This window comes from Heteronotia binoei, chromosome 2, assembly GCF_032191835.1.
Source record: "Heteronotia binoei isolate CCM8104 ecotype False Entrance Well chromosome 2, APGP_CSIRO_Hbin_v1, whole genome shotgun sequence".
NCBI lineage: Eukaryota > Metazoa > Chordata > Lepidosauria > Squamata > Gekkonidae > Heteronotia > Heteronotia binoei.
In genome coordinates this window covers 185,940,682-185,968,673 of record NC_083224.1, presented here as the reverse complement: position 1 = coordinate 185,968,673, position 27,992 = coordinate 185,940,682, and the positions used below count along the sequence as shown (strand labels likewise).

The 27,992-nt window shown below is 47.1% G+C and overlaps 1 protein-coding gene across 1 annotated transcript; it reads left to right on the top strand.

The window, feature by feature from the left end:
* On the top strand, nt 1–27,536 carry LOC132567408 (uncharacterized). The gene is made up of 9 exons (XM_060233082.1): nt 1–1,248; nt 4,105–4,649; nt 10,191–10,384; nt 10,697–10,836; nt 11,750–11,992; nt 14,743–14,774; nt 25,370–25,620; nt 26,688–26,743; nt 27,495–27,536. Exons 1-9 carry the CDS (start codon nt 1–3, stop codon nt 27,534–27,536), a joined length of 2,751 nt encoding a protein of 916 aa, XP_060089065.1.
* The last annotated feature ends 456 nt before the right edge of the window (nt 27,537–27,992 follow it).

Below are 27,992 nucleotides of genomic sequence, written 5' to 3'. Positions count from 1 at the left end.
ATGATGAGACTCAAGAGGCGCTTGAGTCTCTCAGCCAACTTGAAAATCGGGGAGTGCCACAAATGCTGCCAGACCGCCAAGGAGGAAGAAGCGTACATCCCCTTCGCACAGGAAAATCTGGTGAAGAAATGGGGTTCAATGACCGACATATATGATAGGAAGCAGGACAGAAACAATGTCCCATCTCGGCGAAACCAATTTGTCCTCAACCTCAACGTTGGGGGGAAATGTTTCCAGATCTCCTGTAAGATGGCTGCTAAGTACCCCAAAACGAGGATCGGCCAGCTGGCCCTCTCCAAGGACCTCACAAAGAAGCTGGAACTTTGCGACGACTATTCGGTGCTGAAGAACGAATACTTCTTCGACCGTGACCCACTCCTGTTCTACCACGTCTTCCACTTCTACCGCAGTGGAATGCTGTGGATCAAGGACGAGCTCTGTCCGGCCAACTTTGTTGACGAGATCGAGTACTGGGGCATCAAGATGAAATACGCTCAGAAGTGCTGCCGAATCCTCTTTGAGGAGAAACAGGACGAGCTGAACGAATATCTCAAAGTCCAACGGGAGCTGGAAGCAGAGGCGGAGCCGGTGAAAAAGGGAGAACACTTTGACGGCAAATGTATGGGCGATTTCCGCAGGGCCGTCTGGAACCTGATCGAGAACCCCTACTCCTCCATCCCTGCCAAGATCATTGCTGTCATGTCCAGCTTCTTCGTCCTTATCTCCATTGTCGGGATGACGCTGAGCACCGTCGAGGAGATGCAGCACAAGACCAGCAAGAACTGCTTGGAGCGCCTGGAGGCCACCTGCGCCATCTTTTTCACCTTGGAGTACCTCATGCGCATCATTTCGACTTCCACCCTCCAGCAGTTCCTGCGGGCGGCGTTCAGTGCCATCGACATGGTGGCCATCCTGCCCTTCTACATCCAGATGTTCTTAGAGAACCTGGGCGAGGGGGACATGGACTACCACGAGGAGTTGCACAAGATGCGCAGCATGGGCAAGCTGGGGAAAGTCCTCAAGCTGATCAAGTTGATGCGCATCTTCCGCATCCTCAAGCTGGCCCGCCACTCCACCGGCCTGCGGGCCTTTGGCTTCACCGTCCGGCAGTGCTACCAGCAAGTCTGCTGCCTCCTCCTCTTCATCGCCATGGGCGTCTTCACATTCTCTGCCCTGATGCATTCAGTGGAACATGACGTCCCTGGCACTGACTTCACCAGCATCCCCAATGCCTGGTGGTGGGCAGCAGTAAGTCACTATCCCCTCCCTTTTTCTATAGAGTATTGGCTGATCTATCCCTGTATTTTGTCCTGTGACTGACAGCGGCTTTCCAGGCACTTGAGCAGAGAAGGGCGTTTCCCTACACTTCCCCCTCAAGATCCTTTAACTGGAGGGGCTGCCAGGAACTCAACTTAGGCCCACCTACCTTCATTGGGTAATGGATCTCTGACCCACTTCTCTCAAAATGAACCATATGTGTCCAAATACAAAGTTAGATTGAGAGTCAGTGTGGTGAGAGCCAGTTTAATGTAGTAGTTAAGAGTGGAGGTTATCTGGAGAACTGGCTTTGATTCCCCACTCCTCCACATGAACCAGCTGGGTGACCTTGGGTTGGTCACAGTTCTCTCAGAGCTGTTCTCTCAAGAGCAGTTTCTGTCAGAGCTCTCACAGCTCCACCTACCTCACAGAGTGTCTGTTGTAGGGCGTGGAAGGGAAGGAGATTGTAAACTGCTCTGAGACTCAGGGTGAATTTTGAAGGGTAGGGTATAACAACTTCTTCTTCTTTTCCTTTTCCTTCTTGTCTTTTTCTCCACCACCATTAGTCTATTTAGCCCAAATTGGAAGCATCCTTTCCAAAGTCTTAGAAAGGTCTTGTCCCACATCTGTAACGGGTGAACTTTTTGTCTGGAAGTTTCTGTAGATTGAACCCAAGGCATTCTGGGCGACGGCTGTTATCTATTGGCATAGGGTTGCCAAGTTCAACTCAGAAAATATCTGGGGACTTTGGCGGTGGAGCCAGGAGACTTTCACATTCCCTAAAATAAATAAATAAATAAAAATACAGCAGTGCAGTTCCCCTGAATACAGTCCTCATTTCCTCATCCCCCAAGCAGCTGCACTGTCCCCACCTGCCTCTCTCTCTCTCACATACACACACAAAGCAGCCAAAATAAACAGTTTGCAATCCCACACTTCTGAGATCTTACAGGGGCAATTTACTCACAGAGTTGTTGAATGTAACCATCTGCTGAATATTCAACCAAGTTCTTCAGACTAACACAGGGAAACCCAAGGGTTCTAGTTTACTCTTTACTCTCTATTTTACTGAGCAAACAACTTCTGAAAGGAATGGTAAAACAAATCCTCTGTTTGCTGTGCTGCTTTCCCTTCCTTTCTAGCAGTTCACTGGGAGCAGCCATGTCGCTCCACTGGCTTGCCCTGCCTCCATTCAGCCTTGCACATATAGATTTAAAGGCACCCACACCTTCTAAAAAGCAAGCAGTTTCCAAGCTTCTTCTAGCCTTCCAAAGTGGAAAGGCACATGGTAGCTGTTGGGGCAGGGCTTCCCCCTGCTGGCCAGCTGACTGGGAGTGGGAAGGAGCCTGCAAACGAGGAGATCCCCCACTGGGACCTCGGGATTGGGAAGCCTATGACATGCTCCCCAAGGGCTCCGCATCTTCACAGTTGTGCTTGTAATATGCCAATATGATATATGGGGAATGCATGTCTGGGGAAAATGCTGTGAGGTTTCCCCCCACTTCCGATTCCTTATCAACAAAAGCTGGAAAATGGATTTAATAAATCAGCTAGTTCAGGCCTGTCCTGAATGCAATTGGCCCCATGTGTGCCATGTGGTTTGGGGAGGGAAACAAATTGTTGCAGGAATCCCCTGTCTGGGTATGGAGGGAGGGAAGAGCCAGCCCTTTTAGAGTGTATCTGATGCTTTGCATGTGTGGGAAGGGGCATGGGTGAATCATGACACAGCTAGGAGGAACTAACATTGGGTGAGGGACCTCAGGCAGTGTTCCCTCTAAGCTGGGTTAGTGTGAGCTAGCTCACAGTTTTTTAGCCCCCGGCTCACACATTTTTGTCTTAGCTCAGGAAAAATGGCCCCAGAACCAACACATTTATGCAGTAGCTCACAACTTTAATGCCAGTAGCTCACAAAGCAGAACTTTTGCTCACAAAACTCCACAGCTTTGAGGGAACATGGCTCACAAAGCAGAGCTTTTGCTCACAAGACTCCACAGCTTAGAGGGAGTATTGACCCCAGGTAGAGGATGGTGTCCTAGTGGAGCTTCTGGAGATTTTGGGTTAGTCACTAGCCTATCAGGATGCTCCACTCATATGGGCTTGATTCAACCATGTTCTGCTAAGGTACTTACTAAGAACGGATAAGCAACATTCATGGTAGAGGTGGAGAAGCCTGTGGTTAGCCGTGGTGGTTAAATGGAATCTGCATGTTCAGAGGCAGTCTACTACTTTTTTCTTTTTCTTTTTTTTTGCCAATTGCTGAGCTACAAGTGACAGGGGATGGCTGTTCGCTTCAAACTTTGCTTGTGGTTTTTCCTGGCAACATCTGGTTGATACCCATTGGAAAGAGGAGGCTGGATGAGACAGGCCCACCCTGGTCTTATCTAGTATGGCTCTTCTTAATACTAATTCAGAAGGGTGTATTCTAGGGGACCCAATGTGATACCTATGGGCACCATGGCCCCCTCCAAGGCCTTTCCTGGCACCTGCCAAAAGCTTTTAAAAAGTGAGCAACGACAGGTGGGGCATTTGCACAGCAAGACTTCTGGCTGGCTGTGGACATTAAAATGCATCCTGTTAAACAGAGCTTCTGCCTGAAATGTTGAAGAGGTGCTGTTAGAGTTATATAAAACCCCTCTCCCTGACATTTTGTGGTTTGCTCTGCCTCCCATGACAGCCATTTTGTGATTGGCTCCGCCTCCTGAGGCAGCCATTTTGTGATTGTGCCCACCGCTGTGCATCAGTGATGGCTGCAAGCTTAACAAAGTTGAGGATTCCTGGTTTATTCTTTAGGCCCAAACAAGAAAGCAGATGGAGCCCTCATTTTGTCCTCCTCTTCCCCCCTCTCAGGTCAGCCTCTCCACTGTGGGCTATGGAGACACAGTGCCAGACACAGTGCTGGGAAGGATGGTGGCCTTTGCATGCATCTCCTTTGGCATCATCCTCAATGGGATGCCCATCTCCATTCTCTACAACAAGTTCTCTGACTATTACGCCAAGCTCAAGGCCCACGAGTACCAGGCCGCCATCTCGCTCAAGCTCTCCCGGAAGCTCCACCTGAAGCGAAGAGCTCGGCGGAAATTCCTGGAGTGTTGCTGCCCGGAGGACTACCTCACCTGTCAACCAGCAGCAGGTCACCCCAGCGGCCAACATTCCACACCGCAGCTTGGCCATCCGGGACACCCTGTTATCCACCAACCACGGCACAGTCACCAGTCGCTACATGCTGTTCCTCACTCCCCCTGTCCTCATGGCTACCGTGATATCCACTACCCTGCCCACTGCCGGGGTCATCATGCCCACCTGGAACGTCCTCTCTCGCACCTATCACAATTGGGCCATCCCACCCATGACACTCTTATCCACCCACTGTTGCAAGCCAGACAATCTGGCCAGTAGTCCATAACTGTCAGTTTCTCAGTGGTGATAGTTCTCTGATGTCTCAGGCGGAGAGAGGCCTTTCCTGTCTCTGCTGTCTGGGAATCTGTCACTGGAGACTGAAGCTGGGGGTATTCTGGGTGCAAAGAAACTGACTCTAAAGAGAAGAGAACAGCAGGAGATTTTGCCTTAGGAAGAGGTGAAGGTGTCTTCTGCTCTGGGGTGTGATTGGGTGAAGCTCACCAAGGTTTTGGGCAGAATAAAGTATTCACTGTCTCCTAAAAATTCAAGTTCCTTTCAAGCAGAAAGGAATCACACCTGAGCAGGGCTTTTTTTTTATAGCAGGAACCCAAAGGAACGCAATTCCGGCTGGCTTGGCATCAGAGGCTGTGGCCTAATATGCAAATGAGTTCCCGCTGGGCTTTTTCCACAGAAAAAGCTCTGTGTGAAACAATGGTGATGTCAGGGGTATGTGGCCTAATATATAAATGAGCTCCTGCTGGGCTTTTTCTACAAAAAAAGCCCTGTACCTGAGCAGTCTTGGGGTAACCAACTTCCAGGTGGGATCTGGAGATCTGCTTTTACAACAGTTCTCCAGTCTCCAGAGTTCCCCTGGAGCAAATAGCTATCTTGGAGGGTGGACTCTATGGCACTGCACCATGCTAGGGTCCCTCCTCTTCCAAAAGCCTAACTTCTGCAGGCTTCACCCCCAATCTCCAGGTATTTCCCATAAGGAGACTGGCAAGCCTACAAACATGGTGGAAGTCAAGACCCTATATTAACTATGCTGCAGATGAATTTTTGGTGGGGCAAAAGAAGCCAAATTAGATAATATTAATTTTGATATTTCATAATCTCCTCCCCACAAAAAAAAAAATTGAGAGGAAACTCCAAAGATTTTTCTGTTTTTGATCTAGGGCAATTTTTCTCTTTTGGAATGAATAAAGAGCTTTGTAAGGAAAGATTTTAGCTGCTCAGAATATGTATGATAAATATTTTTATATAAGATTTGAGAGAATAACTCACATGTTTACTGTAGACATTTCAGAAAAATATATTGTTTACATGTGACTAATTTTATGTACAGTTAATAATCTACAATGTGTATAATGATCATACATTATCAAAGAGTTCCATTTTTAGTCTTATAAAAGATTATTTCCAAACATGCTGCTAGTTTTACTGTGACTGTATGGGGGTATTTCTCCAACTAATATATCTTTTCTGTTTACTACCAAATGTGCATTTTCTAATTTTCAATATTTACTTTTTTCTGCCTCTCAGATGACAAAATGAAAATATATGTGCTAAGGTAGCACAAGGGGCAGTGGTTTGTTGTTCTCTGAGGGATTCGATTTGTTCAGTTTTGTGTGGAAAATATCACATCCTTGCAGCTATCTTGAAGCTTCAGGTTCCATAATCCTGAGCTTCTTTCTAGCAGGTGTGTTAGCTCAGGAAATCTCCCTTATTTGGCTGAATCACAGCTTAACAACAACCATATATCCTGTGATCACTGTTCCCTCTAAGCTGAGTTATGTGAGCTAGCTCACAGTTTTTTTTAGCCTCCAACTCATAAATTTATGTCTTAGCTCAGGAAAAATGGCCCCAGAGCAAACTAATTTATGCAGTAGCTTACAACTTTAATGCCAGTAGCTCACAAAGTAGAATTTTTTTCTCACGTCTCCACAGCTTAGAGGTAGTATTCCCTGTGGTTTCAACAGCACTACAACAGCAAATTAAATAAACAATCAAAATCTATAGTTATCATAGATAGTATAATCACAATGAAATTAGACAGAAGTTCAGGGTTTCACTCAACATATGAATTGTTCAAAAACAAAGAAACAAGATTCGTCCTTCCCATGATGTATACATCACAGAACAATAAAAAAGCTAAATGTAGTCCCCTGTGTAAGCACCAGTCATTTTCAACTCTGGGGTGACGTTGCCTTCACAATGTTTTCACGGCAGAGAGGACCACTAATCACACTTAGGACTCTATCCTCATTAGGTACTACAGAAAGTCCATTGATATCAAATTGGAATCTTTCCTTTTGAATGCTGACATGTTTCCTAGATAATTTCCATGTTTCGAAGAGGAACCTTCTTCTAAGCAGATTCCACAATTTCTAAATCAACCAACAATGTCACTATTTCTTGAAAGAAAATCCCAAAGTTTCAAATCAGCTATGTCAATATTTCTCATAAGATGAGGCAACACTTCACGTGATAAAGAAACTGGTTTACAGCTCTGCAATCTCCATGACAGAAAATGCCTATGATTGAAAAGTCCCCGGCTGTCACAGGCTGGGACCAGGCCAGGCGAAGTCCAGGGTCAGTCCAAGGTCTGTAGCTGGGTAGCAAGGAGGGTCCAAAGCGCCAAAACCAAATCACCATCCAGGTATCGCAGGTCAGAGGTTCAGAAGCCAAAGTCAGGGGGTCCAGAAGCTGACGTCAGAAGCCAAAGTGGCTGCTAGAACATCAGGTAAGTGACTAGTTGCTTCCACAAAGCCTCCTCCCAAAGCCCACAGCTATATAGCCCTCTGCTGTCTGTTGCCCATTTGGGCTAATTGCTGACTCAGAGGGCAGCCAGGATCCTGCTGAGACTCAAGCACCCTCACTCCTAGAAGGGCCAGAATCCTTTCAAAACTCAGGGCTCAGGGAGCGTCTTGCTCGTGAGCGTGCCGCCCTCCTCCAATCCCTGAGGTCCTGACGGAGGCGGTCATGCACATGAGCCACCCGAGAGGGCGAGGCAGGGGGGCTTGGATCTTCTCCAGCAGGAGGCAGGGGCACTGGTGCAGGTGGCAGGGGCACAGTTTCTTCTGCAGGCTCGGCTTCTTCTGCAGGGCCCCCAGCACCCATGACACCAGCTGGCTTGGAGAAGTGATTTAAAGAGAGAGATCTCCAAGCCAGCCAATGGGGTGGTGGGGGCTTTGAGAGCCACAAAATATGTGTGAAAGAGCCACAGTTTGGCCACCCCTGCCCTCGGGCAACAAATTGGAATATTAACGTTCTTTAAAACACAATTTAATTCTCGTAGAACATTGTTTACATTGTGTGCAGGTGCATGTTTTCTCTCCTCCCCTCACTCCCAATTAATTGTCAGCTTTAGAACAACACTGAGGTGTCTGCTGGCACATTGTTCTTTGGAGCAATTCAGAGGATCGTGGCACAAAGCAGAGCATCTCTCTGTTGGGTAGCCGGAAAAGCTATACTTGGGGTAAGTAAGTAGCCCACAGGCTGGCATAGCTCTGCTGGGAAGCTCAACCAAGCCCTAGGGCATGAAGGGGTTACCAAAATGGGGTTGTTAACCTGGCTCACGCCATTCAGATTTACACACACGGACGAGGCACTCAGTTGAATGGGGGAGGAATAAGGGGAACCCTGCAAGGCAAATCAACTCCACCCGTTCTGCTCCTGCTTTACAAGAGCTGAGGTGGGCTTTTATTGTTGTTCAGTCGCACAGTCGAGTCCGACTCTTTGCGACCCCATGGACCAAGTCAAGCCAGGCCCTCCTGCCTTCCAGCATCCTCTGAAGTCAGCTCAAATTCCTGTGAGTTAAATCAGTAAATCAGGGGTCATTGTGTAGAAAAATAGGTGGTGGAGCTCATCCAGGGATTGTTATGCAGCTGCACCTATTAGTCAATGGACGAGATGGAACTCTCAGGAGGAGGAGGAGGAACTCTCAGAAAGGTTCAGGAGCTGTGCTCCTCTGAGCTCCCACTGAATCCGAGGCCTGCCAGTAATGCTGTCCGGCCATCTCATCTTTTGCCTTCTGTCTTTCCCAGTATCAGAGTCTTCTCCAGTGAGTGCTCCCTTCTCATTTGGTGGCCAAAGTATTTGAGCTTCAGCTTCAGCATCTGACCATCCAGAGAACAGCCATAGGGTCAGCCATAGCTCTCTCAAAATTGTCCTTGAAAGAGCAGCTTCTGTGAGAGCTCTCTCAGCCCCACCTATCTTACAGGGTGTCTGTTGTGGGGGAGGAAGGTAAAGGAGATATTGTGAGCTGCTCTGAGACTCTGAGATTCACAGTGAAGGGCAGGATACAAATCTTCCAAAATCTTCTTCTGTAAGCCCCTCTAGAGGCTGAGGTTAAGAATCAGTGTCTAGTCCAGAGGTGGCCAAACTCGCTTAACATAAAAGCCACATAGAATAAATGCCAGATGTTTGAGAGCCACAAGGATGGATGGAAGGAAGAAAGGCAATAGATGGGGGAAGGGAGAGGTGGAAATAAAACAGCTTTAATTTGTGGGCTTGGCTTGGAGAAGTGAATTAAATAGACAAATGCCTTCTCCAAGCCAGCCAATGGAGTGGTGGGGACTTTGAGAACTACACAATATGTGTGAATGAACCACATGTGGCTCCTGAGCCACAGTTTGGTGACTCCTGGTCTAGTCCTTCTCTTCCATCAACAACTAGAAACAGTTCCCATTGAGAAAATGGCTGCTTTGGAGACTGGACTGCATGTCCTTATGGGGTTCCTGCTCTTCCCAAACTCTGCCCTCCCCATAGGGTTGCCGGGTCCGACTCAGGAATTATCTGGGGATTTTGAGGGTGGAGCCAGGAGACTTTCGGGGATGTAGCCAGGAGCATGGTTATGACAAATATGATTGAACTCCCAAGGGAGTTCTGGTCATCACATTTAAATGGACCACATTTCTTTTAAATGCTCTATATCCATTGGAAATAATGGAGGATGATGGCACCTTCTTTGGGGCCTCACAGAATTGGACCTCCTGGTCCAATCTTTTTTAAACTTGGAGGGCTTTTTGAGGAGGGGTGCCATATGCTATGCTAAAAATTTGGTGCCTCTACTTCAAAAAGCCCCCCAGAGCCCCAGTTACCCACAGATTGATTCTCCATTATACCCTATGGGGATCGGTCTCCATAGTTTATAGTGGAGTGCCCAGCAGACATCTAGCCCCTCCTCCTTTGTGATAACCCTGAAGTGGGGGGAGGCCTTCCAAACCAGGGGGTCCCCTGCCCCCAACTGGGGATTGGCAACCCTGCCCCCCAATCTCCAAGTGTGTTCTGAACCAGAACTGGCAACGAACCCTAGGATACATCTTTTTTCCAGGATACCGAATCTCTGCAGAGCCTTTGGAGGGGCAGGCTCAAGCACATAAATTAGGAGGGGGCAAGCCTCATTTTGGGTAGGAGCTCATAGGAGCGGAGCTCCAGGACCTCTAAATTTTATTGTGCTCTTTCTCCCCCCCACCCTCTGGACACCATTGGTCAACCCCACTGTGAGAATTTTGCTTAGCTCTTAAGATCTGACAAACTTCCTAATATTGCCAAACTCCTAATATAGGAGAAATTCATCTAAAAAGTATGACCGGAGTAGGGTTTTATGATGACAATTATAATTCAAGAAGTATTTTAAGGTAGATGCTGAGCTGATATAATTTGGTACACTTTCCACTGATGTCAGGGGTGTGTGGCATATGTGAATGAGTAATGCTAACGAGTTGTGCTAATGAGAGGCGGCACCTCTTTTTCTATGAAATGACCCCTGGGAAGGGGTATCCCATCTCTTGCTTTCCTGCTTCCCGTTCTAGGCTCCAACTTGTGAAAAACCTCAAGGGGCGTTTTGTGAAGAACAAAGTGCACCCGGCCTTTGACGGCTTGGAGACTGCCGCCAGGGAAGGAGTAAGAAGTGTGGAGAAGGCAGAAAAGAGGTTTTCGCATATGAGAAACCTCCTGGGCCACTTCAGGAAGCACAAAGTGTACCCCGCCAGTGAGATGGAGGCTGGTGGGGATGGAGGGACGGGCAGATGATTCGAAAGGGCAGCACGGCTGCGCTCTGGTACTTACAAGCCACAGTTTGGCCACCTTTGGGCTAGAACATCAGACTAGGATCTGGGAGACCCAGGATTGAATCCCCATTCTGCCATGGAAGCTCTCTGGTGACTGTGTAACCTACCTCACAGTGTGGTTGTGTGGCTAAAAATGGAAGAGGAGGAGTAGAATGCCATAATCTCCTGAGAAGAAGGGTGGGGAGGTTATAAAACAGGCTGGTATTTTCTCTCACCACATTCTCAGTGGCCCTTTCTTTTCCTTTCAGCTTTCGAATGTGAAGAGGATGCTGTCCAGCCTTCTGCATTTGCAAGAGCGATAAACGTGCCTCTGACAGGACCCTTTCCTTTGGAGGGGTTTGCCCAATGGGACACCAGAGCACCCCCTGGGCTCCCATGTTCAACAGCAGTGAGAATCTTGGACTAGGGTAGAGGCCCCAGTATGGTGCCCAGGGGCACTGTGCTGCCTGCTGACACTTTTTAAAAGAAAGTTGATGTTGCCAGGTGGTCTCCTGCCCAGCAGATCTTTAGATTGAAATCTGATTGGCTGCCCTCAGCTGCCTCTACAGTGTCATCCCCTCAGCTTCGACTTCCTCTGTGGTCATGGTTGGCTTTGCCTCCCCTGGTGGCCATCTTGTGATTGCATCCACCATCCCGTGTTGGATTTTCAAATGTGCCCACAGGCTCAAAAAGGTTGGGGATCTGTAGTCTATGATCTGGGAGCCCCAGGTTCAAATTCCCATGCTGCCATGGAAGATCGCTAGGTGAACTTTAGCCAGTCACACCCTCTTATCCTGATCAACCTCATGGAGTGCTGGCTGTGAGGATAAAATGAAGGTGAAGAGAAGGATGGAAGCCATTTGTGGGCTCTCCCCTTGACAACAAAAATAAGGTATAAAATCAAATAACTAAATAATCTTCCTGGTTCTTCAGTCTGAGATGAAGCAGGATATGTCTTGGGGGATGCTAGCTGATTGCCCTTGACATGATGGATAAATTCAAGGGTGCCGGCTTATTGCAGGCCAGGGACAGAACCATTCCTCCCCAACTAAGCCTGACTCTTGCAGCTTCCAGAACCAAATGGAGAACATCTGCTTCTACTGCAAGGTTCTTCAAGAGATCAGACACTGTGTGATCTGCCCATGACCACCGATCAGCACGCCAAGGCCATTATGCTGAGTCAACACCCTTTCTAGAAGGGGACTGGGGGAATGTTAGCTGATTGCCCTTGACATGATTGATAAATTCAAGGGCACCGGCTTATTGCAGGCCAGGGGCAGAACCATTCCTCCCCAACTAAGCCTGACTCTTCCTGCTTCCAGAACCCAATGGAGAACATCTGCATGTACTTCATGATTCTTGAGGAGCTCGCCATTGACACGCTGCATGATCTGCCCACGATCACCAATCAACATGTTAAGGCCGTTATGGTGAGCCATAAACCTGATTGGAAGGGGACTGGATTTGGAACAAGTTCTGAGGAAGTCAAGCTGACAGGACCCCCACCACCACGCTCCCCCAAAATTCTTGGAGATGTGATTCATGCTTTAAGGAATTCTGTGAGGGTAGGAGCTGAGAGAAGGGAAAACAGATTAGCCCCAGTTCTATCCTCCAAAGCAGCCATTTTCTCCTGGGGAACTAGTCTTTGTGGACTGGAGGTCAGTTATCATTCCAGGAGATCACCAGGCTCCACCTGGAGATTGGCAACCCAAGTTTGGTCACCAAAACCTTTGGTTCAAGTTAGAGGGCTTTGCAGATTCTCATCCTTTTTGTGGGCACCAGGATTCAGCTCGGTGAACTCTCCTTCCTCAACCACACGATCTCACACTTCTTTCTTCTGGCCAGCAAATTCTCAACTCCCTTCACCTTTGTGAGAATCCATCCTATCCTGATCTGGATGCTTTTTTTAAAATCAGGATGCTAGAGTGAGGGCTGATTGCAGCAAGGTAAGTTCTTGTGGAGAATGTCACTCTGTCAGATATACTTGCAGGGTATCTGGGATGAGATTCTTCAACCTGGTGCCTTATTGAAACAGCTGAGATACATCTAGTCTTGCTTGGGATGCCCAAGGCAGGAAGAGCGCTGGCATTGCTCACCATTTCCATCTGCTTGTCCTGGATCCTGGAAAAAAGGATTTCTCCTTGGTTAGGTTGGACTACATTATATTTCTATTGAGTACTGCTCACCAATCAAACCCAATCAACAATACAGTGACAGCAAAAAGGGCTAGAGATTATCTTCAGTTAGGCTAGGGACTAGCGGATTATGGCAATAGACTGATATAACACTAGAGTGATCGAGCGATTCCTGATTTATAAAAAACTCCCCCCCACACACACACGCACACTCTTGGGGTGTATATTGGGGGGGGGGATGGTGGCCATTGTACGTTATGCAAGGAAAATGGAGCCAGTCTGGATTATAACTGAAAAAAATGTACATCTTCCCATCCATACAGGGTTCAAAGGCTAAAATCATTCCAAAAGATTGTTCCAAACCAGCAAGTTTGGGGTAGAGCACAGCAAAGGGAGATCACACTCACTAATAGATCTTTGGGTTTGGCACCCCATGTCAGCTGTAAAGCTGTACGTTCTGAATAAAACTTTGTTGCTCTTAAAGGTGCAACTTGACTCCTACTTTGTTCAGCTGTAAAGTATGTTTGCATTACATTTAGCTCTTCTCTTTCCCTTTGAGGATACAAGTAGCAACCCAACATGAGCAAGTAATTGTTGGGGGCAGTGCTGGATTAAACCCTGTGGAGGCCGCTAGGCAGTCAAAATCTCAGGACCTCAGAGTCAGAGCCATGGCTGGTGCATGGGAGTAGGGCGCCACCTGACCTAGCGGGTGCCGCCAAGTGCCTCCTCTCCCCACATGCAGCATGTGTGCTCCTTGAAGCCTGCCTTCCCCAATGGACAGTGCCTTTGCAGTGCACTCCTTGGAGTCTGGCAGGGATAAATTAACCAATTGTAAAAGCTGCAGAAGAGCCAATTACAGTCTCTAAAAACTGGCTCCTGTTGAAGTTGTATGCTGGCACTCATCCTTCCTACGCTACTTTAACAGAGCTATAGGGTGAGAGACAAAGCTCAGTGGTAGAGCATCTTTCTCACACGCACAAGGTCTTGTCCCTGGCACCTCCAGCTAAAAGGATCAAGTAGTAATCTCACGTTTAAAAAAAATATTAAAATTTAAAATAAAAAACTGTAAATTAAAAACGTAAATAGTTTCAAATTTCTTCATTTCTCCTATAATTCTATAGGATTTTTAATTCTGTACAATTTTTAAATTTGGGTGTGTGTGTGCTAGTGGGCGGCTTGCCTAGGGCACCAAAAACCCTAGCACCGGTCCTGGTCAGAGCACCGCCCACAGCCTCCTCTGCAGCCTGCAGGCACCTTCTCAAAAGCTCCTTTGACAAAGCTGCGGGAGAGAGGCAGAGAGAGGCAGCAGCCACACCAGGCAAGTCAGGCAAAGAGCGGCTCAGTTGCTGGCTGCGTGTGCAGGCTGGGAGGGCTGCAAGCAGGGGGGAAGCTGTGGGGGTGAGCTGGCCCGGGGCCCCTAAAGGTGTGGGGGCCCATAGGCCAGTGCCTACTTGGCCTAATTGTTAATCCAGCACAGGTTGGGGGCAGCAATCAGGGACTCTATCTGACCCACAACTCAGTGGGTGGCAGTGAGGGGGGTATGGTTTTAGTCAAGCACAGTAATTCCAATCTGTCTCTTCATAAAGGCAGCTCCAGGGCTTTTTTTGAACAGGAGCACAGTTCTGGCTGGCTTGGGGTCAGGGGTGTGGAATAATATGCAAACGAGCCCTTCCCCATATTACTGTGTTAAACTGTCAGACTAGAATATGGAGGACTCGGGTTCGAATCCCCACAATTCACAGAAGCTCGCTTCATGACCTTGGGCCAATGACACACTCACAGGCTAACCTACCTCCTAGAGTTGTTGTGAGACTAAAACTGAAGGAGAACAATATAAGCTGCTTCGGGGTCCCACTGGGGAGGAATGGCAGGGATAGAAATGGAAGTGAGTAAATACAAACGCTCACTTGAGCACCAGCCCGTAGTACCATTCGAAATTACCCTCTTTCTAACCCAATAGATGACAACGGCAAAGCTAACATCTTACTTGCACAACAGACCAGAATCTGAATTTCAAGAAAAGTGGGAGGGATTTTTTACATAAATTGATCAAAATTAGGTTGGAAAGGGGCGGCGTGGCATCGGCTCGCATGGAGGAAGACGCTTAGTAGCTCTGCTCCCTTCCTGACCATCCTGTTTTCCCATTCTAACACAGGCTAATCATCTTTTTCGATCCTTAGATTATGGGCAAGATGAACGGCAATCATCATGGGTCAGTTTCCACTAATTAAGAACATAAGAACATAAGAGAAGCCATGTTGGATCAGGCCAACGGCCCATCAAGTCCAACACTCTGTGTCACACAGTGGCAAAAAATGTTATATACACACATACACTGTGGCTAATAGCCACTGATGGACCTGTGCTCCATACACTGTGGCTAATAGCCACTGATGGACCTGTGCTCCATATTTTTATCTAAACCCCTCTTGAAGGTGGCTATACTTGTGGCCGCCACCACCTCCTGTGGCAGTGAATTCCACATGTTAATCACCCTTTGGGTGAAGAAGTACTTCCTTTTATCCGTCTTAACCTGTCTGCTCAGCAATTTCATCGAATGCCCACGAGTTCTTGTATTGTGAGAAAGGGAGAAAAGTACTTCTTTCTCTACTTTCTCCATTCCATGCATTATCTTGTAAACCTCTATCATGTCACCCCGCAGTCGACGTTTCTCCAAGCTAAAGAGTCCCAAGCGTTTCAACCTTTCTTCATAGGGAAAGTGCTCCAGCCCTTTAATCATTCTAGTTGCCCTTCTCTGCACCTTCTCTAAAGCTATAATATCCTTTTTGAGGTGCGGCGACCAGAACTGCACACAGTACTCCAAATGAGACCGCACCATCGATTTATACAGGGGCATTATGATACTGGCTGATTTGTTTTCAATTCCCTTCCTAATAATTCCCAGCATGGCATTGGCCTTTTTTATTGCAAACGCACACTGTCTTGACACTTTCAGTGAGTTATCTATCATGACCCCAAGATCTCTCTCTTGATCAGTCTCTGCCAGTTCACACCCCATCAACTTGTATTTGTAGCTGGGATTCTTAGCCCCAATGTGCATTACTTTGCACTTGGCCACATTGAACCGCATCTGCCACGTTGACGCCCACTCACCCAGCCTCAACAGATCCCTTTGGAGTTCCTCACAATCCTCTCTGGTTCTCACCACCCTGAACAATTTAGTGTCATCCGCAAACTTGGCCACTTCACTGCTCACTCCGAACTCTAAATCATTTATGAACAAGTTAAAAAGCATGGGACCCAGTACCGAGCCCTGCGGCACCCCACTGCTTACCGTCCTCCACTGCGAAGACTGCCCATTTATACTCACTCTCTGCTTCCTATTACTCAGCCAGTTTTTGATCCACAAGAGGACCTGTCCTTTTACTCCATGATTCTCAAGCTTTCTAAGGAGCCTTTGATGAGGAACTTTATCAAAAGCTTTCTGGAAGTCAAGGTAAACAACATCTATCGGGTCTCCTTTGTCCACATGTTTGTTCACCTCCTCAAAGAAATGCAACAGGTTAGTGAGGCAAGATCTTCCCTTGCAGAACCCATGCTGAGTCTTCCTCAATAACCCGTGTTCATCAATGTGCCTACTCATTCTGTCCTTGATAATGGTTTCTACCAACTTTCCCGGTATTGAAGTCAGACTGACTGGCCTGTAGTTTCCCGGATCTCCTCTGGAACCTTTTTTAAAGATGGGGGTGACATTTGCTACCTTCCAGTCCTCAGGAATGGAGGCAGATTTCAATGAAAGATTACAGATTTTTGTTAGAAGATCCACAAGTTCAACTTTGAGTTCCTTCAGAACTCTCGGATGTATGCCATCCGGACCCGGTGACTTATTAGTTTTTAATTTGTCTATCAGTTGTAGGACCTCCTCATTTGTCACCTCAATCTGACTCAGGTCTTTCAACACCCCTTCCAAAATTAGTGGTTCTGGGGCGGGCAAAAAGTTCTCGTCTTCTACAGTGAAGACGGAGGCAAAAAATTCATTTAGCTTTTCAGCCATTTCCCTATCCTCCTTCAGTAATCCTTTTACCCCATGGTCATCCAAGGGCCCCACTGCCTCCCTGGCTGGTTTCCTACTTCTAATATATTTGAAGAAAGTTTTATTGTTGGTCTTTATGTTTTTTGCAATATGCTCCTCATAGTCCCTTTTTGCCTGCCTGATCACAGTCTTGCATTTGATTTGCCACAGCCTGTGTTCCCTTTTACTAATCTCACTTGGACTGGTTTTCCACCGCTTAAAGGAGTCCTTCTTACCTTTTACAGCTTCCATTACTTTGTTTGTTAACCACGCAGGCCTTTTCTTATGCCTGTTTGTGCCTTTCCTAACTTGTGGTATGTATTTTATCTGAGCTTCTAGGATTATAGTTTTAAATAGCGTCCAAGCTTTCTCAAGGGTTTTGACCGTATGTACCTTTCCTTTCAGTTTCTTCCTCACATGCCTCCTCATCTCAGTGTATTTACCCCTTTTAAAGTTAAACGTGGTTGTGGTGGTCTTTTTGGACAACTCCCTATTTATACAAACGGTGAAATCAATAACATTATGGTCACTGCTCCCAAGCGGCGCAATCACTTTTACATCTCTCACCAAGTCTTGGGCATTACTTAGGACCAAATCCAGGATCGCCCCACCCCTGGTAGGTTCTGAGACCATCTGCTCCATAGCACAGTCATTGAGAGCATCAAGAAACTCAATCTCTTTCTCTCGACCAGAACACATATTGACCCAATCAATCTGCGGGTAGTTAAAATCACCTATTACAACACAGTTTTTACGTTTAGCCGCTATCTTTAAGCCTTCCATCATATTATAATCGTCCTCTCTCTTTTGATTTGGTGGGCGATAACAAACTCCCATAGTTAAATTTCCTTTTGGGCCCTCTATTTCAACCCAAAGCATTTCTAAAAGTGAATCTAATTCTCTGATCTCAGCCTTACTGGACCGTATATCCTCTCTGACATACAGAGCCACCCCACCTCCAACCCTTCCCTCCCTATCCTTCCGATATAGCTTATATCCAGGAATCACCGTGTCCCACTGATTCTCCTCATTCCACCAAGTTTCTGAAATTCCCACAATGTCTATGTTTTCTCCCAGCACTAAACATTCCAATTCACCAATTTTACTTTGAACACTTCTAGCATTTGCATACAAACATCTATAATTTCCCAGGCGAGCTAGGCCCGCCACCTTCCTCCTGCCGCCTCGAGACACTGGCAGACAGTCCATATTGTTTGTCACCTTCACAGTGGACAACTCCGGTCCGTTACCCGGTAGAAAAATAGCAGCTAACCCTTCATCTCTTTGAGACGAGTCCTCCCGAACCAGAGACATTTCATCTCCTGTCGGCTTTCCCCCAAGATTTAGTTTAAAAACTGCTCTGCCACCTTTTTGATTTTAAGCGCCAGCAGCCTGGTTCCATCCGGGGACAAGTGGAGACCGTCTCTTTTGTACAGCTCCCGCTTGTTCCAGAAAGCATCCCAGTGCCTAACAAACTTAAACCCTTCCTCCTTACACCATCGTCTCATCCACACATTGAGACTTCTAATTTGTGCCTGTCTCTCCTGCCCTGCACGTGGAACAGGTAGCACTTCCGAGAAGGCTACCTTGGAGGTCCTGGCCTTAAGTCTCCCGCCTAGCAGCCTAAATTTTTCCTCCAGGACCTCACGACTGCATTTCCCCACATCGTTGGTGCCAACATGCACCACGACCACAGGCTCCTCCCCAGCACTGTCTATCAGTCTATCTACTACACGCGTAATGTCCGCTACCTTCGCACCAGGCAGGCAAGTCACCATACGGTCAGTACGCGGTTTCGCCACCCGGCTGTCTACTTGCCTAATGATCGAATCACCAACTACCAATACCCCCCCTCTCCCCCTGCTCAGGGATGGTTCCTTGGCGCGAAAGGATTCCCGCTCACCGACCGAAGAAGAGGTCCCTTCTGAGGGCGCATTCCCCTTATCCTCAGCACGGTGCCCTGTTCCCTCTCGACCCTCACGCTCTCTGGCAGCAACGGGGCTGCTACGTTCAGAGCGGGGCTCATCTAATACGCCCCCGAGAGTCTTCCCCAAGTGCCTAACTGACCGTCTCTGCTTCTCCAGGGCAGTCACCTCGGCCTCAAGGGTACGAACTCGTTCCCTGAGGACCAGGAGCTCCTTGCATCGAGCACACACCCAAGACTTCTGTCCTTTGGGCAGATAGTCATACATGTGACACTCAGTGCAAAACACTGGAAAGCCCCCAACCCCCTGCTGGCATTCTATCTTCATTGTATATATATATATATATTAAAATATACAGTCCTCTTTAAATGCTGTTTAAGTGGCTCCCCTTCTGGCGGGTCAACTTACCTAAACTTACCTTATTGGGAACTTACCTTATTTGGAGAACAAGGAAGCCAGGGATCTGGGTTCCTGCTCCTTAGAGAGCCCCTAGGCAAAGAGCCACAGGCCAAGAGCCCTTTAGCTCTCGCCCTTCGGCTCGCGCCAAAGGCTCGCGCCTTTGGCAAGGCGCAGCTTAAAATGCAAAGAGGTGGAGCAGGGCACTCCTCAGCAATCACTCTCAATCAGCAGCAATCACTCTCAATCTCTTTCACCCTTAAGGCAGTCAACCAAACAAAGAGCAGTCAACCAAACAAAGAGCAGTTCCCCAGCTATCACACCTTAGAATTTTAGGCAGCCCCACAAACCTTAGAATGTAGTCCTTCAAAACTCAGAAATTCTCAGCAATTTCTCCAGCTGTCTCAGCTATCAGAGCTGCTCTGCTCTGCTCCTCCCAGACCTCTGTGAGATTCAAATGTTTTAAAGAACTTTCTTGAGTGTGGAACTCTAACTGCTAAATCCTTGGCTGTGCCAAACTCCGTTTCCAAGATGGCAACCGGCTCTGAAGATGCCTCCTTCCCAACTGACTTACTGACCATTTCGGACTTTCAAGACAAATCTGAAATTGTTTAAAAGTGATATTTTGGACAATATTAACACTATACTGAAACCTCTTTTGGACCAATTAGACTCTCTCCTAACCACTCTGTAGGAAGTGGCAGCTATGGCCAGTTTGGCTCTGCATACCGGTTTAGCTAACAAAGATGGAATGAAACAGCTTCAAATGCATGAAAAATGGGCTACTGAAAACATTTTCTTACTTGAAAACTGGTTAAGAAAGAGAAACATCAAGTTTCACGGTTTTGGGGAACAATTTGCCTGCTGAGACTGACATTGCTGGAAGAGAAGGACCAAACACTGTCTCAGCTTCAGACTCCAGAGGGAGGTTACAAGAGAGTCAGGCATACAGACGGGCAAACGGTGAGTTTTCTTCCTGTTTACACTTTCTGCTTCTGTCCCTTTAAGACTGATAACTCTCAAGGAATTGCTTCCTTCCTTCTGTTCACACTTCTGTCTTGCACACACACAAAGAAGGAGCACGTTTGCTCTCCATCTTTGGCACCGTGGGTGCAGGGATGCGCTTTGCATCTGCATCATCCTAGGCAGTTAGATCCTATTCTATCTCTCAGCTTTACTATCTAGAATGGAGTTCCTTAAAGAACTGACAAGGAGCTCTGTTTAACTCTGTTAACTGGCTAGCATGCTCAGAACTAAGAGAAGCTTTGCTGCATTTAGCCTTTGGTGCATCCTGCTACAACAGAATACATATTACTGGCTTACTATACTAGCGAATCCTCCACCAGATGACATGAATTCAGGACAGGACTAGGCTGTGGCAGGTGTCAAACAGTTTCTCCTCAAAAGATAAACAAAAACCATCTCTTTGCCAAGTCTCTGGGCACAAGCGTTTCAGAGAGGGTTTGAGATCCCATAAATTTTGTAAATTTCGGAGCAGAGAGATGTTATGCTTTATGCCACAAAGTCTTGCCTTGAAGATCCTCTGAATTGTTGCAGAGAACGATGTGCCAGCAGACACATCAGTGTTGTTCTAAAGCTGACAATGAACTGGGGGGGGGAGAGAAGAAAACATGCCCCCCCCGCACACAATGTAAACAATGTTGTACAAAAACTAAAGAAGAAGAAGACAAAGAAGACCATCGATTCATACCCTGCCCTTAACCACAGCGTGATGATGTCACTTCCCCTGCTGCAACAGTGGCAACATGGTCTAGGTCTTCCTCTTTTGCCTAGTAAGTCCCCCCTATCCACAGTTATTGCCCGGAGAGACCTGGCAACCCTGATTTTATATCCCAGTTAGGTCCCTATCCTCTCTCAGTTCCATCCCCAAATCTTCAGGAGTTTTCTATCCTGGATCTAGCAACCCTACTTCCCCCCTATTCCCAGCTGGAGGCCCTGGGTGGGGGGACCTAGCAAACCTAGATGGTGAAGTGCCTGGGCCAATACGATAAAGACTGGCTTTGTCTTCGGTTGCTCCTTTTTCTCTGCCTTCTTTCCTTTCAGAATTATTCCAAGAGCTATTTATTTATTTATTTTCTATTTATATCCCACTCTCCCTGCAAGTGGGCTCAGAGCAGCTAACAAGCCAAAGGTGGCATCGTGAAAACTGAACAATCTAACATAAAACAATATCAATATAAACCTATTCGACAATAGTAAAACCATAGTACATAAAATTAACAACTTTGGTGCTATTTCCACTGATACATAGTGTAAGAGGTAGGCGGCATTCCCATAGTTCTTTATAATTCTCCATAATTTCCAGATATGCTATTGGCCTAAGCTGATGTCTTACAGATGTGCAATGGTAGAAATTTTAAGAAAGCCGGCTTCCAGGCGGTTTGGCAGCTCTCTCCCATCTTGTTCTCAAATACATGACGAAAGGAGTTCCATGGCGGCGTTTGACGGAATGGCTGCTTAGGAATAGTGCTCTGTCCCTTCCTCTGACATCTCAGATTCCTACTATACTCCCGTGAGTCTAAAATCATCAACATTAATGGGGAAAGATAGCTGGTTAAAGATTGAACAAATTGTGGCCCAAACAAACAAGGTAGACTCTTACTTGAAGCCTGTTTCCAGTCAGGATTCATCTGCCTCTACCTCAACAGTTACTGAGGTAACTGACAAAACAACTGACAAAAACAAAAAAAAATCATCAGCATTAATGGGGAAAGATAGCTGGTTGAAGACTGAACAAATTGCGGCTGAAACAAACAAGGTAGGGTCTTACTTGAAGCCTATTTCCAGTCAGGATTCATCTGCCTCTACCTCAACAGTTACTGAGATAACTGACAGAACGGCGACTGGTTCTCCCAGAGACAAAAAATTTCCAATAACAACAGCAGACTTATCAGCAGCCTTAAACGAATTAGAAATCTCATTAAGAGACTCACTAAAAAAAGATACGGCTTCAATGTTTAAACCAAGATATGACCAGTTATACACAATGAAAAAGTCAATCTCAGATGCTAAAAAGACAGCAGACCAAGCACTAAACATCGGGCTAGCCCTTCAGGACAGCCTCCAATGATTAAAACTGGGGGAGGAGAGGCTTGAAAAAAATGCAAGATAGGTTACTAAATCTGGACAATTCTCTTTGTCAAAATAACCTCAAACTGAGAGGATTTGGGGAGCGATCAGAAGAGAACACAGATCTCCCTCTATTTCTATCACAATTGCAAGTCTCAAAAAAGGACTTGGAAAGGGATATTGTCCCAATGGTGACTAAAGCATATAGGATCGGAGCTCTAAATAAGCAGAGACTGTGGGAATCCAGTGATATCACCATCACTCTTATGGATATAGATTTAAGGGAAAAAAATCTTAGAGCTGGCAAGACAGAAAGGATACTTTACATTTGGGGGAGGGGGAGAGATCGAAATGTATCAAGATCTTCCTCCAGAAGCTATAGCCAAAAGAAGAGAGCTCAAACCAGTTACTGTGGTGGCCTGTGCTTGTGCAAGACACAGATTTGGAGATGTAAGTAAGAGCTCTAAAGGCATTTTGGCTCTATCCTTGTCCATAATGTTAGGGGAAGGGGTTTCTTCCCTTGCTAGGGGACTCTGATGGGATGGGTTGACCAGAGTTGCCAACTCCAGGTTGGTAAAATTTCTGGAGATTTTTGGAATTCCTAGATTCCGGTAGAATTGCCAGCCTCCAGGTGGTACCTAAAGATCTCCTTCCGTGACAGTTGATCTCCAGATGACCAGCATCAGTTCCCCTGGAGAAAATGGCTGCTTTGGAGGCTGGACTCTAAGTCATTAAACCCTCCGGACACGTCAAAGGGAATAGAGGCAGAAGAGTAAAGAGGAAGAACTATCTGGGAGAACTGTGTCTGATTCCCCCCGCCTCCTCCACTTGCAGCTGCTGGAATGGCCTTTGGTCAGCCAGAGCTCTCACAGAGTTGGCCTTGAAAGCACAGCTTCTGGGAGAGCTCTCAGCCCCGCCCACCTCACAGGGTGTCTGTTGTGGGGGAAGAAGATAAAGGAGATTGCAAGCTGCTCTGAGACTCGACGTGGAGGGCAGGGTATAAATCCAATTTTTCCGCCTTCTCCTCTCTCGCTCTGGAGGATGAGGCTAAGAGACAGCTTGAAGTCCAGGGGTGGCCAAACTTGCTTAACGTAAGAGCCACATAGAATAAATGCCAGATGTTTGAGAGCCACAAGACATGAATGTCTGATGTTTGAGAGCTGTAAGGATGGATGGATGGATGGATGGATGGATGGATGGATGGATGGATGGATGGATGGAGGGAGGGAGGGAGGGAGGGAGGGAGGGAGGGATGGATGGATGGATGGATGGATGGATGGATGGATGGATGGATGGATGGATGGATGGATGGATGGAAGGGAGAAGGCGATATATGGGGGACGGAGAGGTGGAAAGAAAACAACTTTGAATCCAAGCCATTCTCCCAGCCACTGGCTAGGAGAAGTGATTTAAATAGACAAATGCCTTCTCCAAGCTGGCCAGCGGGGCAGTGGGAACCTTGAGAGCCACACAATATGTGTGAAAGAACCACCTGTGGCTCCTGAGTTGCAGTTTGGCCACCCCTGGTCTAGTCCTTCTCTTCCATCAACGGCCTGCATCAGTTCCCCTGGAGAAAATGGCTGCTCAGCCCTGTCCCCTAACTGACATTCTACACTTGCATCATGGAATCATAGAGGCCAGTTCTGTGATTCTAGCGATTTTAATGGGGAAAGATAGCTGGTCAAAGACTGAACAAATTGTGGCCAAAACAAACAAGGCAGACTTTTACTTGAAGCCTATTTCCAGTCAGGATTCATCTGCCTCTACCTTGACAGTTACTGAGGTAACTGACAAAACAACTGACAGAACGGCGACTGGTTGTCCCATAGACAAGAAATTTCCAATAACAACAGCAGACTTATCAGCAGCTTTAAACAAATTAGAAATCTCATTAAGAGACTCACTAAAAGAAGATTCTGTGATTCTAGTGTAGAAAATCAGTTTGGGGATAGGGCTGAACCAGGATTAAAGGTCTAGTGCAGAACTGTAGTATGTCATAATCAATGCTCCTTCTAAGTTGTGGAGTCTTGTGAGCAGAAATTGTACTTTGTGAGCTACTAGAGTTAAAGCTGTGAGCTACTGCATAAATTAGTTTGCTCTGGGGCCATTTTTGTGAGCTAAGACAACACTGTGTGAGGCTAAAACACTGTGAGCTAGCTCACATCAGCTCAGCTTAGAGGGGATGCTGGTCGTCATATCTTCTTGGTTCCTCCTCTCCCCAAACTCTGCCCTCCCCATAAGGTTGCCAGGTCCGACTCAGGCATTACCTGGGGACTTTGGGGGTAGAGCCAGGAGCAAGGCTGTGGCAAGCAAGAATGAACTCCAAAAGGAGTTCTGGTCATCACATTTAAAGGGACCACACTTCTTTTAAATTTCTTCCCTTCACTGGAAATAATGGAGGATGGGAGCACCTTCTTTGGGGCATCACAGAATAGGACCCCCTGGTCCAACCTGTTTTAAACTTGGAGGGCTTTGTGAGGAGAGGTGTCATATGCTATGCTGAAAAATTGGTGTCTCTACCTCAAAAAAAACAGCCCCTCAGACCCCCAGTTACCCACAGATTAATTCTCCATTATACCCTATGGGGATCGGTTTCCTTAAGGTATAGTAGTCTGCCCAGCAGACATCAACCCCCTCTCCTGCTTTGTGATAACCCTGAAGTGGGGGAGGGCCTCCATACCAGGGGATCCCCTGCTCCCAACGGGGGATTGGCAACCCTACCTCCCCAGGTACCCTCTCTGCCCAAAAGAATAGCCAGGTGTGTCCTGAACAAGAACTAGCAACCAACCCTGAGATACCCCTTTTCTCAGGATACTGAATCTCTGCAGGGCTTTGCGGGGGGCAGGCTCAAGCACATATTAGGAGGGGGCAGGCCTCATTTTGGGCTGAAGCTCACAAGAGCAGAGCTTCAGAACCTCTACATTTTATAGTGCTCTTTCTTTCTCTCCCTCCCCCACAAATACTTGCTTCTGGACTCCATTGTTCACCCCACCCACCCCCTGAGAATTCTGCTGAAATCTTAAGATTCGACAAACTCCTAATATTTTTCCCTACAAAAAAGAGGGAAAATAACCCACAAATATAAAGCAGACTGATGGAAATCTTCATCATGCCACGATGGCCACATAGGAGATAGTCATTTAAAATGTATGATGGTAGTAAGGTTTTATTATGACAATTGTAATTCAAGAAGCATTTTAAGGTAGATGCTGAGCTGATATAATTTAGTACTCCTTCTGGGGATGTCAGGGGTGTGTGGCATATGCAAATGAGTTGTGCTAATGAGCTCCGGCACCTCTTTTTCTATGAAATGACCCCTGGGAAGGATTATCCCATCTCTTGCTTTCCTGCTTCCTGTTCTAGGCTCCGACCTGTGAAAAACCTCAAGGGGCGCTTCGTGAAGAACAAAGTGCACCCAGCCTTTGACTGCTTGGAGACTGACGCCAGGGAAGGAGTCAAAAGTGTTGACAAGGCTGGAAAGAGGTTTCTGCAAATGAGAAACATCCTGGGCCACTTTGGGGGGCAGAAAGTGCACCCTGCTTGTGAGGAGATGGAGGCTGGTGGGGATGGAAGGACAGGCGGATTATTTGAATGGGCAGCACGGTTGCGCTCTGGTACTTACCATCTCCCCTCATTGAGAGGCCCCGCTGAAAGCCAGTATGCCATGATGGCTAGAACAGGGGTGGCCAAACTTGCTTAATGTAAGAGCCACATAGAATAAATGTCAGATGTTTGAGAGCTGTAAGACATGAACGTCAGATGTTGGAGAAACGCCAGATGGAAAAGAGGGAGGGAGGGGAAGGAGGAAGAGAGAGAGAGAGTAGGGAAGGAAGGAAGGAAGGAAGGAAGGAAGGAAGGAAGGAAGGAAGGAAGGAAGGAAGGAAGGAGGAAAGGAAGGGAAGGGAAGGAGGAAGGGAGGGGAGGGAAGGGAAGGGAAGGAAGATGAGGAAGGAAAGGAAAGGAAGATGAGGAAGGGAGAGGTGGAAAGAAAGCAAATTTTAAGTTGAAATGAGGGAGGGACGGTGGCTCAGTGGTAGAGCATCTGCTTGGTAAGCAGAAGGTCCCAGGTTCAATCCCTGGCATCTCCAAAAAAGGGTCCAGGCAAATAGGTGTGAAAAACCTCAGCTTGAGACTTTGGAGAGCCGCTGCCAGTCTGAGTAGACAATACTGACTTTGATGGACCAAGGGTCTGATTCAGTATAAGGCAGCTTCATATGTTCATATGCTCATTCCCAAGCCGCTGGCTAGCTTGGAAGAATTTATTTAAAGAAAGTAATGCCTTCTCCAATTCGGCTGATGGCACAGTGGGGGCTTCAAGAGCCACATGATATGTGTGAAAGAGCCACATATGGCTCTCAAGCCACAGTTTGGCCACCCTTAGGCTAGAACATCAGACTAGGATCCAGGAGACCCGGGTTCAAATCCCCACTCTGCCATGGAAGCTCTCTGGTGACTGGGAGTCAGTCCCACATACTCTCACTCTCTGTGTAACCCACCTCACAGTGTGGTTGTGTGACTAAAAGGAAGAGGAGAAGTAGAATGCCAAAATCTCCTGGGAGGAAGGGCAGGGAGGTTTATAAAACAGGCTGGTATTTTCTCTTACCACATTCTCAGTGGCCCTTTCTTTTCTTTTCTTTTCTTTTCTTTTCTTTTCTTTTCTTTTCTTTTCTTTTCTTTTCAGCTTTTGATCCTGAAGAGAATGCTCCTGCTGTCCAGCCTCCTGCCTTTGGAAGACAGGTTAATGTGCCTCTGCAAAGGGGCTTCTCTGACAGAGCCCTTTCCTCTGGAGGGGTTTGCCAAATGGAACAACAGAGCACCCCTTTGGCTCCATGTTCAGCATGGTGTAGCAGTGAGAAGGTTGGAATAGGGTAGAGGTTCCCAGCATGGTGCCCAGGGGCACTGTGGTGCCTGCTGACACTTTTTTTAGAATGTGGGTGGAGCCAGGTGGTCTCCCACCCAGTAGGGCTTTAGATTGAAATCTGATTGGCTGCCCTCAGCTGCCTCTACAATGTCGTCCCTTCAGCTTTGGCTCTACCTTCCCTGGTGGCCATTTTGTGATTGCGCCCACCATCCAGTGTTGGATTTTCAAAGCTGCCCACAGGCTCAAAAAGGTTGGGGATTCATGGTCTAGCCAGGTTCAGATTCCCACACTGTCATGGAAGCTTGCTAGGTGAACTTAGGCCAGTCGCACCCTCTCATCCCGATCGACCTCACGGCTCAACGGAGTGCTGACTGTGAGGATAAAATGAAGGTGAAGAGAAGGATGGAAGCCACTTGTGGGCTCTGCCCTTGGCAACAAACGTGAGGTATAAAGTCAAATAACTAAATCACTTTCTTGGTTCTGCAGTCTGAGATGTAGCAGGATATGACCTGGGGGATGCTAGCTTATTGCCCTTGACATGATGGATAAACTCAAGGGCGCCAGCTTATTGCAGGTCAAGGACAGAACCATTCCTCCCCAACTACGCCTGACTCTTGCTGCTTCCAGAACCAAATGAAGAGCGTCTGCTTCTACTGCAAGGTTCTTTAAGAGATCACTGTAAAGACACTCTGTGGTCTGCCCATGAGCACCAATCAGCATGCCGAGGCCATTATGGTGAGTCATAAACTTGATTGGAAGGAGACTGGATATGGGACAAGTTCTGTGGAAGTCAAGCTGACAGGAACCCTCCCCTCCCTCCCCCTGCAAAAAATCCTTGGAGATGCACTTCATGCTTTAAGGAATTCTGTGAGGGGAGGAGCTAAGAGATGGGAAAACAGATCAGCCCCAGTTCTACCCTGCAAAGCAGCCATTTTCTCCAGGGAAACTGGTCTTTGTGGACTGGAGGTCAGTTATCATTCCAGGAGATCACCAGGCTCCACCTGGAGATTGATCAACAAAAAGGGATCACAGTTAATAAGATAGGCAATGAAACAAACAAACACTGTGATGTGCTGGCTTTTTATATAAAACCATTTAAAAACTTTGTAAATTATCTTTTTATAC